This window comes from Amphiprion ocellaris, chromosome 5 (assembly GCF_022539595.1).
Source record: "Amphiprion ocellaris isolate individual 3 ecotype Okinawa chromosome 5, ASM2253959v1, whole genome shotgun sequence".
Classification (NCBI taxonomy): Eukaryota; Metazoa; Chordata; class Actinopteri; family Pomacentridae; genus Amphiprion; species Amphiprion ocellaris.
The window spans coordinates 20,802,289-20,815,758 of NC_072770.1; the positions used below are offsets into that span (position 1 = coordinate 20,802,289).

General features: G+C 39.5%; 1 protein-coding gene across 2 annotated transcripts; it reads right to left on the minus strand.

Moving 5' to 3' along the window:
• Positions 1 to 327: 327 nt before the first annotated feature.
• Positions 328 to 13,164, minus strand: fam219aa (family with sequence similarity 219 member Aa). 2 transcript variants are annotated; one of them, XM_023285200.3, is made up of 6 exons: positions 12,935 to 13,164; positions 8,937 to 9,033; positions 7,953 to 8,046; positions 7,191 to 7,271; positions 3,808 to 3,862; positions 328 to 3,294 (listed from the first exon to the last, which is right to left on the minus strand). In XM_023285200.3, the coding sequence occupies exons 1-6, from the start codon at positions 12,992 to 12,994 to the stop codon at positions 3,136 to 3,138; spliced, it is 546 nt and encodes a 181-aa protein (XP_023140968.1). In that variant the 5' UTR covers positions 12,995 to 13,164; the 3' UTR covers positions 328 to 3,135. The 2 variants fall into 2 exon arrangements, with proteins under 2 accessions (XP_023140968.1, XP_023140967.1); XM_023285199.3 differs by having other exon boundaries at positions 3,787 to 3,862.
• Between the last annotated feature and the right edge of the window lie 306 nt (positions 13,165 to 13,470).

Consider the following 13,470-nt stretch of genomic DNA (forward strand, 5'->3'; position numbering starts at 1 on the left):
TTCCCAAGGGATCAACTCAAGGCTAATCACAAATGCCCAACCCCCCACCTCTTACACTTACTACTCCTCCATTTCTCGATCCATCTCCCCAACATGCCTCTTTATTCCATAATGTCATTCACATCAGTGGGTAATCAGCCATCACCAGCAGAGACACTGTGTGGGAGGCAGACAAACTGTTTCATCCAGAAGCTATTTGTTTCATCTCCTGCTGAGAAAACTGTTTGAGTCTGAACAAGTGCTGGGCTGGAAAGCAATAACGACGGTTGTAACACTAAACACAAAACCTGCAACTGCAAATTACAGAAGCACATGACACTAGCAAACTTGAGATACCTAATATTTATTTATTTTGATATGTTGCACTATACACAGAACTCCAGCACTGTTAAAATCTAAATGGAACCAGTTCACAATCGTCATAACAAGCATCTGACAAATAAAAAGCGTCCGTCTGTATATGAAGTATTTCCCATACATGAAAACAAAATGAAAAACACACAGCTGCAAATAAATAGCTTCGATTACAATGAATTACTAGAAATTCAAGAAGATAGTGAAGCTACACCTCAGTTTATACATTAACCACAAGTATTGCACTCAGTATAGGACAACCGTGACGACTTGTGTGCAAATCCATTAGGATGATGTTAGAAAAATGCAGCACAACAGTCAGTCCCTCCATGTTTCTGTTAACTAAACACAGCTACTGGTCCAACCATCACTTCACCCAGTAGCTGCACTGGTGACATTTTAAATGGCCTACTGTGCTGTTCATGTAGTTTTCTACTTAATGAAAATTGTTTTATTATCTACACACATGGCACCTTCTTAGTGTAAATAATTTTTTAATCTGTGTGCATTTTTGTGAATCAAATGCTGCAGGGATATCAGTGATAAGAGAAGGGAGATGTTTTCTTACTGGGTTACAGATTTCTCTGGGAGGTTCACTCAAACCAGCAAAACTAATCCAAGGAAAAGATTTTAAAAATAGCAATATTAAGCGTTCCTTTTCTCTATCCACGTAGATATTAGTTATTTTTGCGCTATACATACAGTACCATTCATTCATCGACTTGACCAAAGCAAATATGCCGCTTTTGACATCCCATATATGTATGCTTGCAGATGTGGCATCACTGCAAACCAAAAAAAAAAAAGAAAGAGGGAGAGAAAAGGAACAACTGAGATGAGTCATTTTGGAGCCATACATTACACACTGCATCTCCATTCAGTGACTGCCTTTGTTGCCCTTTGTCTTAGATTTTCATTATAAAAATGTAAACCTGTTGAAATGTGCGGATTAACAGTACTGACAAATGAACGCAACATTCCCAAAAAACACAGTCTCATATCTAAAAATGAGACTGTTCTTCCTAGATATGCACCATATTTCAAATCCCTTCAACATCAGTCATCAGAACACTCAGGATATCCAGCTATTTCTCCCATAAGTTGAATAAGAGCTTATCAATGTTTAAGTTATTTATAAGAGAAATGTTTCAGACACCTTTAGAACCTCTCGTTATCAGTGTTTATGGAGAAACCCAGATCGATCTACTACGAGGAAAAATAGCTGATTCCTGCTGAGTTCTGCAAATGTCATCAGAGTGATGTAAACAAAACAATATGATAAAATAAACAGTGTACATTCAGTACTTCTGAACAAAAAGGGCAATTTTCTATAGAACTCCCTGGAAAACATTAAATGGCATAAAGCATTGACAATACACAGCTGTGTGATGCTACATGTACAGTTTCTGTCGCACATCAGACAAATAATTTATAGTGTACTTCAGGAGGAAAATACACATATTTAAAACCTTACAAAAGAAACTTTAACAAAATATTTAAAGAAAGGAAAGCACATCCTATCAAGTCCTATCAAAACAAAAGAAATAAAAAATCATCCAAGTAAAATGGAATCACTTTAGTCATTCTTTAAAAGCAGGTATGAACAAATTGCACAACTTTCATCTGAGAAAATTCTAATCCTTGCACCCATCTAACAATTCCCTCAAGTATATGAACTATATTGCAACCTTCACTGGTGGTAACTACCTTTGCGAGCATCTTAACCAAACTCATGTGGGGGCGAACATGAACAAACACACACAAAGTACACACTAATTAATGAGCTTGTTTCTGGCATTATTAGAATGGTTTATCTAGATCTACTGGTATTACAGTAGGTGAACCTAAATATGACTAACTTCAAAGCACATATTGTCTCCTCGGCACCAGGATGTGGTCAGGGGTCAGGAAAAAGTGATAAATTATCTGCACAGGCTGGTCATCAGGACACAGTGTCAACAGGCAACATGCATTTTTTAGCTTCGTTTAACTGAATATAAAACAATTAAACAGTACGATCTCGGTGTAACAGACAAACGTTCGAAAAAAATAATCTGGATTACTACCTTAGTGTGTAAGCATTAGTGTTTTATCAGCAGCTTGAGGGTTTAGCACTATTCTCCTGGGCATAATCAGACACACACGTCCTTTTCATGTTTGACACGTATTTACACAGGAAGACAAAGCAGAGTGGCTGAAAGAAATGAGAGAAGAGAAAAACAAATGGGCACTACAGAGATTCCAATCCCTTCTTGTCCGTTGTATATGACCATCAATTATACACCAGTAGAAGAAGAAGTGGACTTCTGGGATGGACCAGTGACACAGCAATGACACCATGTTACTGTCTCATGCACTTGATCGAGTTCCTACCATCGTATTTTGTTGCTGCGTTTCTTCCACAATGTCACACAATTCTTCTTGGCCCTCTTAAACCAGGAAATCCATGAGCATGACATGGAAGTCAAATGAAGGAGAAGCAAAAGTAACATGTTTCCTTAGAGGTAATGTTTCTGCCATCAGTCGAGTCCCTGCTGAACCAACAACGCAGAAGTAAGATGCACAGATCCTACCATAGGAGGAACATGCACAGGTACTGTACATATTCAATTTGTCAAGTTTTTTTTTTTTTTTTTTTTTTTTTGCATTTTATAAACCCTTGTTTTTCCCTTTGTGCCTTTGCCAGCCAATTGTTTTTCTTCCTTGCTGCCACTCTGGTCAGTAGTTGGCCTCAATGCAGGTGGCAGGCAGGAGATTTCTGGGGTTGGGGGTAGGTGGGTGCTACTGGATTTGACAGGCTGTGGAGGGAGCAGCCTGGCAGCACATGCAGGTGGGGTTCACCGCTTTAGGGGGGATCAGATCCAGATCCTCATCGTCTGGAATCTCATCGAGCCTGTACCCATCCTTCAGGAGCTGGATGTTCAGGTCCTGGTTGATCTGCTGTAGAAGCCAAAGAAATAAGATGTCAGCAGAACTTCAGAAAAAGCTTCTGCCAATCCTTAGACTAGGAGTGAACCTTTTTAATAAAACTGATTATCAAATTAATTATAAAAATATTTCTTATAGAAGTTATAGACAAAAAAAACCATCCAGATAAATAATAATAATTAAATCCACACAAAGCAGCAACATAGTAGAGTACATGCAGGTCACTGATGGTAATGGATTGAGGAAAGAGGCAAAAACAAATGAAACATATTCAACTACACAAGGAAGAAATGAAAAGGGAAGAATCTATTTTGATGAATATTATAAAGAAATATTTAAAGGAGACTGTGACTATGAAAGCTTGGAGGAGCTGGTACACATTTTGTCAATGGGTGCACATACACCTGGTGTGATTGGTGTGACAAAGGAACTGGGTGATCACGTGGCGATGCTTGTGGTTTCACCAAATGATGCTGTGAAACAATATAGTATGTGTATAGATACCTGGTCCCTCAGACATCTCACCTCGGCTGAGGAGTATCCTGATGAGGAGTATCTGGACATGTCAAAGTCATCATCACTGAAAGACACGAGAAATCATGATGAGGGTCTACATAATAGTAACACGTAGTGATAAGGATGTGTGAATCTTTAAAAGGGTGATCAACAATTTAGTGCTCCTGTCTTTTATTGCTAGTGAAGGTCAAAGGTATGGAGGATGGATCCTACATTGTTTTGTTTGAAGCTTACATCTCACAGCGCTTAGCATAGTAAGGTACAGACCTTACGAATTACACAGAGAACAGAAAACCCAACAACCCAAAGCTGCTTTTGGATTCCCTATGAGCGACGGTGGGAAGGAACGAAAAAACTCCTCTAACAAAGGGAGCAGTTAAAAAACCTCTGACAGAACCAGGCTCAAGGAAGGCGGCCATCTGCTTCGACTGGTTGGGAGAGAGAAGGGATGAGGAGGATGGGGATAGCAGGATAGCAGGATAGCAGGTGCTGAGGTGTGAAATGACCACAAAAGTTTAAATTCTGTGATGCAAGTTATTAACGGAGCATTTTCATTTGTAAGCCCTTTTCACATACGGAATACATAACATTGCTGCTTTAACCATCTGATAAAATGACGGCATTCAGTCATTTACACAAAAGTCATGTTTTTGGTGATGTTCTTCACAACTTCATTCAGATACACCCACCAAAGTGATTAAGACAGCCAGGGTACATACTCATGCTTAATCACGCACTAATTTATAAATGATGAAATGAAAGCTAATACTAGGCTAATCAAGCAGTCCAAATAACTTACATTTCCTTATTTGTGATTTCTTAAATACCTACATTTCCTAAATTTTGCCTTTGTCTGATAATAACCAGTTACTTAGCTTTGCCGCTTTGTAAAAATAATTTAACTGCAACATTTTAACTGTGACTTGATGTGCGACAGCTCAACAGACTCGGGCCAATCCTGTCTCCATGTCAGGGATAATTTATTACTATTAATTACTATAGGTAATTAATGGTGCTGTTGTTTTGTTGTCCCTTTTGCATACACGCACACAACTCTCTTATTTTAAATACACTCATATTAATCCTGCTGCTGTTTGATGCTGCAAGTATTCATAAACTCCTACAAGCAGTTGGAAGCAACAAACTAAACTCCTGTTCATGTTCTGTCGAGACCTTACATTAATAACTGGTGAGCCTCGTTGATCCGTACTGATCCGTTTTAATCGCAGTAAAGTTTTATTTTTATAGACACTTTAGTTGATTTGAAATTGTAGCGCAATGTGAATGAGAAAGGTATTTTGTGATTCTGGAAGATAAATTGCATCTTTGTGATTTTTTTGGACCAAAACCGGCAATGGAATGTGAAAAGAGCCTTCCTCAAATTGCTTCACAGAACTGGAAGTAGTGTGTTTTTGTGCGTGCCTATCCAAAAATTCAACTGGGTGCAGTTCAGACTTCATGTGTTGTGTTGAAAGTGTTGCAGTCTGACCTAGTGAGATTGCAGTTTTTATTAAAAAGTGACGACAGTGTCCAATCAGGCATGAAGCAGACACGTACAAATACCATCAGAATAATGGACGAGACTGCATGTCTGAATGAAGCTTCAGTTTTTATCAGAGCTATTTAGGCTTTAGATAATGATGCATCATCAGGGTTATTTCTTAGACTCAGAAACCCTTCAGAGTCACTTTAAAGCCTCAGAGGAAATTATCCAACAAAGTTTTTACAAGCTGAGTAGTGCATTTAATTCCACTTAAAAAACCGCACACATAGTTAAAAGCTGCGTCTTATATCTGAAGAGATTAGTAAACATGAAGTGTTGACATTTCCAAGGTATCGGGCCTCATGGAAGAACAGTTTCATATTCTTATACTAAACTCTCCTGACTTGACAAAACTGTTGTAAATCACTTATTTCAGCCTGATGTTCATCACCTGTTCATGAGGAGGTGCATGTTAATGAGATTTGATCATTGACAAAATCAGAATCCCGAAATGTGCTACATAAAGCTACATGTTCCGCTACATTTGTGAGCAAGTTTCATTCACAAAAAAACGTTTTTGATGAGCTTCAAGTCCTGCTGTTTAGTAATCAGCAAACAAGATAACACGTTTAGCAGTGTCAGTAGTGGTACTGGAGGATAGGAAACAATTAGAAATTATTAATAGCACAGCCGCTGTAGCATGAAAAAGAGAAGAGGGAATTGTTTCAGCTACAGGAATTTAAAAGCTAAACAGCATCTTTGTAAAAGTGGTCCCTGACAAACTATGTGATGTGGTCATGTGACGAAGACATGAGACCAACTACTATTATAACCTGGTGGGTGGTGATATACACTTGAGACAGAGAACTGCAGAAGGTTCCTGAGGCTGCTGGGTGAGAACAATTTCCCTATTAATTACTAAACTGTGTAAGTCTCCATGCCAAAATATAGCAATAAAAATGATCATATCTAAAGAATCCTTTTGGAAGACTTGCATATTTTAGACATTGTCTGCATTGTATTCAAGTTCCAAATTCATTCATACTAAGGTTTTATGGTTTCATGTCAAAATAATATTTTTTTCCCTTGCAGTGCAAAGCAGACTGACTGTACATAACTCAGACAAAAGGTTCATGAATTTTATTTCAGAGAAAAATTCTAAATACTGGATATTTGGTGAAGGCAAAGTTGCATGTACGAGTGGTTCTTGCATAATGCCTATAGATTTCACATTTTTGGTACAGATATTGCCTTGATTCTTAGGAAAATTACTAATTTAAAAATGTGGCTGGAAGTACAGACATACTGAAGTACAAACATGCAGTAACATCATGGTTTCTCCCTCCAGTGAGTAATCTGACTTTCCTGTACTGTAAACAAGCAGAACAAGCAGACATTGTGCAAAGGGTGTGCACGAGTCTAAATTGTGGACAATAAACAAACGGGGATCCTGTGTTGCAGTGAGTCAGAAAGCATGTCATAGAGAGTATATGATGTAAGCTCTGTTGGCCACCAGAGAGCTCATTTTACATGAGGGTTTGCCTCATGTGGCAACATATGGGGGGCACAGAGGGTGGGACTCATCTGTGTCATATACAGAGCTGCTGGTAATGGGTGGAAGGGAGAGCTCTCTCTGAGCTGCTTTTGCCTCTCCAAATCCTCACCCGCTATCCTCTAATCCTGAGCCCTGGGAGAGGCTTTGCCCCTTTTTAGGATCCCTTCTGTTAAGAACTCTCTCAAGTTGCTTTATGGATTAATGTCTCATCGTGACAGAGTGAGGCGTATAAAACTACAAGTTAGCCAATTTGTCCTTTTTAGTCATGTCTACTGTTGCTAAAACATCAGTTCTTCCATGTCTGTGATATTTTAGTGTTGGAGACATTGATATGATGACATGTGCAGCACCTACCTGTCAGTGTCCAGCGCTACCAGAGGCTTCTCATCTGGGCTCTGGTCTAAGGAGGAGTAGCCTTTGTTTGGCACCACCAACCTGTAAAAGAGCGCAGCACACATCTGTATTAGAAGTAAAAATGCATACGACTAATTTGTTTCACATTTGTGACAAAATACCACAATGTATGATTACTGAAACATGTATGAAAAGACCTGCAAATGTATAAGTCAAGAATCGAAGCAGAATATTCTATTTGTCCTTTTAATGGTATTTATTTGCCCAAAAAATTGGGGCTAATCTGTTGCCCTCAGATTGCAGGCAGTTCTAGATTATCTTTCTGCCTCAGAGATTCTGGGTTCAGACCAGTGGGTAGCCTTTCTTGTATTTCCACTAATCCACCAGGGAGTGGGATTAAACAGATGAGCCAGTTGTCAATACTGTGGGTTGTACTGGGTTTATGCTCAGTGCTTTTGACTCTTTTATCAGCATTCATACTCCCAAGCATCCAATTTCCTTTCTCTAAGAAGCCTTGTTGTGCTCTGTGTTGGGTTGTAACATTAGGTAGTCTGACGGCGTCGCTGGCAGGCTGGCAGCGAGTAAAGCCCTTAGAAGCTGCACGCATGTTTTGCATTTCAGTTGGTTGCGGTACTTTGCCCTGAATGGAGCACTGAAGATGCAAAAACATATTGCTTGTGATGCTAATGAATGCAAAGTGTAACATTTGTGGTTGTATTGGTCAAAATAACAGAGAAACAAACAGTCAGTGGAAGCTGCTACCTTGTCCTGGCATTCTTCTTGGGCTGTTGATTGACAGGACTTCCCACGGTGCCATTCTTCACTGATCCCTTCCTGGCAAGGTCCCGCTGTTTCTCTGGGCAACCAGAGGAAGTGAGGTCATCAGTAAATACAGCAATTAGGCTAAATACATTTACTATAACTAGAGGTATTATGTGATTTTGTTGCTTGGAAAATGGTTACTAAAGCCTTGTTAACCAAATGTAGTGTGTATAGCACAGTATACAACTCCATAGTGAGAATAGCTAACAAGAGGCTAAGAATGCAGACATTGTAATAAGGTTCCTACCTAACATGCTGCCACTACTAGTGGTTGGTAATTTTTGTGTGGGTGAAATATTTTGTGAGAAAGTCTTCGTGATATCATACACAGATATTGGTATAATATGTAGTTGTTCTTTGCTATGCTACATGTGGCACGAAAATCAAATACATCTAAGATTGCCAAATGTTCATCCCAAGACCTTTAGCTTCACAATAAATATGCTTTAAAGGATGGAATGTTATGACAGAGCACAACAGTTTTGAGAGATTCATGGTGTAGTTTCAGGAAACATCATTTTTCTATAAGCTCTTTGGATCACAGCCCTTAGGACTAAATAAAGATGAGGGACCATGAATGCAACAAAGGCTTTACCAGTGTTGGGATAGTACAGTAACAGAGGCTGCTCAGGAATATTCTGACATTACTGACAATAGAAGTAAATTACAATGCTGGGAAATATAATTTCACTGACATGCAAAGTGCTTCATAAATATCATAAGGAATCCCTTGGTTTTTATATGGATTTTAACTGTGTATGATGCAGTAAAGCAAGCCTGCTTACTATAGTATCCAACTGCAAATGTCATGCGCATATTTCCCTGATGTGCTACATGCTTTCCATTCTTTGCTGCTTACTGTTAAACCCTTTGATACTGTGAAGTCATGTCATGTATTGATTTGCATTGTGTTAGTTATAATACCTATTTGGACCTGCAGTGGTGAGGGTTTGTAGTTCATGGCCACACTCTCTCCTTTAGTGTCAGGTTCTGCCTCTGAGGTGGAGGATGCTGCTGGGTCCTAGAAACAGAAGCACAGCACAGAGCATGTTAGCTTTGAAGACTAACATCTAACACGTGATGTTAGTAGAATTTTTTTTTTCTCTTAGGTATATTTACTAGGATCTTGCCTCTTCACGTCAGACAGCGATCAAACCAAAGTGTTTTCTAGTGACAAATTCCCATCAGCTTGTACTATTTCCCTTGGGGTATGTGAACACAATCTAATAAACTCAATACGGAAAATAATGATCTGATCCATCACTAACTAACTTAGCTTGGGAAATCAGCTCGCTTTAGAAACTGCTTGCGTTGAACACCCTGGCAAGATTCCTATGGCCTACTATAGCTCCCTGGATTGCGGCGTCAATAGGCTCAAGTGTTCGGCCTATGCTGGTGCCTCTGTCTCTTTCATGTGTGAGCCAATGGTGATGGCATGGGGAGGTGGCCATGGGAGAACAGAGGGGGTTGCTGTTGGAGCCATGGTTTCCCCAGATTGCGAGAGGGGAGCTGGGCCGTGCTTGGCCTGCTCTGCTCACAGAGCTCCACATTATGTTGGTCCTACAGGCCTCTGCTTGTTGCACTCTGAGAGATGAATGAACGCTACCAGGGATTTAGCTTTTAATAACTACAGCTGAGACACTTACAGTTAAAGTTAAGAATTCATTTATGCTCAGACCAGCGCTGTATACAAGATACAATATACTGATTGTTTAAATCTATTTATTAATTTATACTTATTCATAAAATCTCTAAGTGTTGAAAGTCCGGAAGACTCATTGCAGGCCGAGGCATGTTTGTGCTTCCTAACAACATTTTAAACATTAATAAGTGTCTTTGAAGATTGCAGGAATGGATAACAAAATAAATAGGTCTGGGCACAGATATGCCTGAATCTCTTTCATCAAAACCTTTTTTGTGGTATCACTGAGAAACACTGCACCAATTTAGACTAATTCCATGAGACCAACAGAGCTTATCCAATCTCTCAGGGCCTGATGAAAAATTCATGAGTATTTAGCAGGGACAGTGAAAAGCTTATTTTGCATATCAATTTTTATGTAATACAATTAAAACCAAACTGCCAACAAAACAATCTGATAAAACAGCCATGCAGAGCACTACATGTTCAGACACATGTAATTTCAGGTTCACGCCTAAGAAAATTTCTAAGCAACATTATTGTCAGACAGAACACGAGCCACACTTGGAAATGCATCTCTTATTCTCATATTGCCCCAATTTTCAACAAGAACTTGAAATAAATTGTTTCTTTTTTGAAACGCCAATCAATGTGGCCAAATCCACCTTCATTAATAGCCTCACCTTCTCCTGGTGATGAAGCACTGGAATAATCAATGAGCAGCAGTGAACACACACACACAAGCAGAGGTTGAGAAATCACAGCTCAGGGATGAGGTGTTCCGACTTTAACAAGCACAAACATTTTCTGTTCTGTGACAGGCACTTCCCTCAGATGATTAGGCTTACCCAGAGGATTTTTTTTTCTTCTTGTGTCTTCGCACTCCTATTCCTCTACAGAAAGATACTATGATGATGCAGGGTCACACAGCCTGTCAAATATATCTTTATACCTTTGAAATTTCAAATTCAGCAGGGCTGCCAGTGAATAATGAAAGGGATTCTGTACTAAGCTGCGTGTGACAGAATTTCCTGCAACTTCTTTAAAAATAAGACAGCACAATTACTGATAGCAAGTGGCAGGTATCCCATAATAAACAAGTTAAAACTCTTCCTGAAGCATAACAGTTTAGAATACAGTGAATCAGTTAAAAGTGTGGCCTAAAGAAATGTAACTTTAGGTTTCTAAACCTTAAAGCTGAAATGAAAACTCAGCCCTTTCAGTGGCAGTATTCAATGGGATCATACATAGACATACATTGAAAACATACAAGAAGAGCTGATAATTTCCTGAAAGACCACAATCTGACAGCCACTGACAAATGATGCAGACCTGATCTGTGACACTTGGGGCGACAGATTGATTTTTATGTATTACAGTAAAATGTGGCCTCACCCTGACCTTCAGCGTGCATTCACACACACCTACACTCACTCACAGTCACAGACACACAAAATGTGTATACAGACACACACATACACACACACATTAGAGAAATGACCGCTCTGTGTATGAGTCTCATCAGTCTGTCGTCCTGTTGGTGAATCCGTTTCTGCCTCTGATGATGAAGAGCCACAAGGTTGCTGACTAAACATAAACACCAAGCGATTTGTAGGATTATACATCACAGCCACTCACTGGCCAATAGCAGTGAGGACTGATACATCAGGTGACCATTAAAACAGTTGCATGATATCCTTACACATGACTATGACAACTGGGCTACATATATTGCAATCTCAGAGTGCTGCAGGGCAATCTACCATAAATAGAGCTAGCCTACAGTATTCACTCTCAGATGTCCTCATGCTGAATAATGTGATGATTTGCGATTGGAAAGCATTTTGGATACCATGCTTGATTGAGAGAAATATACCTGTAATAGACAATGATTCAAAACACTCAAAATTCTATATAAAGCGGTTTTATTTGTGTCAAATTGATTCTCAACAAAGAGGCAGGTGCCAAGTGCATTCATCCGGTATTAGAATCACAATGATGTTATTAGCATTAAAATGCACAGCCATGTGTGCCACAGTCATCCGGGATCCAGGCATGGTCAGAATCTGTGTAAATCCAAAGAGGAGAACTGTAAAATATATGAGGTAGCATCAGAGAGGTCCACAGTGTTTTTTGACTGATAGAGGCTCTTATAGTGATGAGATGAAAAGGAATAAACTTTATGGGTTCGAGATGGTTTTAGGACACACAATGGCACACTGCAACCACAATCCAAGCATCTCTTGTATTGGATTCAACTTCACACAAAAAAATCTCACTGGATGAAACATGGGGGCAGACTGATCAAATCTTCATGGGCCAAGGCAATTGCTTTTTGCATTAAAAAAGCAGTTTCTGTATCAATGAAAGTAAGCTTTTTCTGTGATTTCTGGCAGAGTTTAGCCTCAGGGATAGCAGGGCTGGGGAAACATGGATCTGGTATGAACAGTAGAACTTGGAGCTCTGCTTCTGACTAAACCCCCAAGGCAAACACTTACAAAGGGACAGCTGTTTGAGACTGCCTCGTTTGAAGTGTGGAGAATAAGGCCGGCGTATCAGAATTATCTGTGGCAGTAATGTATTGCTGAAAATAAAGCTCAGCTCAAAATTAAATGTAGAGAATAAAAGCAATGGTTTAGTTGTTTACTGGTTGCTATGACTTATCAGTGCATATCTATAACAGAGATGTGTTATAAGCACAGCAAAACATTAATGTCATAACAAGTCAATAACAGGTCTGAGACTTGTCATGTAGTAAACCATGGAGGGACTCTGCTCAGGCTAACTGTCATCACTGCTCAGTCTGCAGTACGGGTTTGCACACAGAGTTCCAATTCATTGTTGGGACTCATACAGCACATCCCGACCCAAATACCACGTCACCAAATGACGAAATGTAAAAACAGTGAGCAGTTATTGATGTAAACAAGCGCATACTGACGTGGATTTAAAGGATCGCGATTTTAGCCAAGTGCGTAGCTTAATCACTATGATAAAATGTAGTGAATTCTTGCTTATGTAGCAATCCATGCATCTATTATTGACACAGTCCTTTTTATAGAAAGCAATAGCCGCTATTCGTTCATCTATGGATGATCGACTTACACCCATCCCAGAGATCTAGTTTGTCCCAGAGCTGTAAATTGCCATCGGTTAGCTCAGGCGCAGATTATGTGACACAGCTGTCACGATGGAGCACACAAGCGAGACAAAAAAAATGCCGTTTGCACTCAATAGAGAATAATTTGCATAAGACGTGTTTTTGTCTTTCGTCTCTCACCAAAGGCTGCGTCTCTCCGTTGACTGGAGGCACTTGGAATCTGTCGATTTCTTCCATCATTTTGGCAAGGCGTTATAGAAACGATGCAGGCGTTAAAGATAAACGTTCAGTTTAGCCTAACTATGCCGGTTTATGATGCTCGGTTGTCGGGATCCCTCGTTAATCAGCATGATAGCAGCTCGTTTTCCTCCATCCTGACAGAGGTGACTCGACAGCAAAACAGCAGTACCGCCCCACTTCCGGGTCTATAGAATATTCATGAAGAAGCAGCCAATCACAGAGCAGATCACATGGAAGCGCGTTGTGCACCATATTCGTGTATTTTAGTTAAAACACTTTATATACATTGAGAAACGTCAGCACTTGTTTTGAATAATGTGTAGATACATTTTTTATTTAAATGTGAATTATTTCGGTTGTGCCTTGCCGTTTTTCCCTGAATTACATCCATAATATTTTTTTAAACATAGAAGGAGCAGCATTCTAGTTGTTGACTAGTTTGTTTTATTCTTTGCATAAAGCAACAATTTGCTTTT

Coding starts and splice junctions, on each gene's coding strand:
- fam219aa (XM_023285199.3), bottom strand. CDS start 12,994: ATGATGGAAGAAATCGACAGATTCCAAGTGCCTCCAGTCAACGGAGAG. Junction 8,047..8,936: donor ACCACTGCAGGTCCAAATAG/GTATTATAACTA, acceptor CTGGTTGCCCAG/AGAAACAGCGGGACCTTGCC. Junction 3,863..7,190: donor GTAGCGCTGGACACTGACAG/GTAGGTGCTGCA, acceptor CGTGTCTTTCAG/TGATGATGACTTTGACATGT.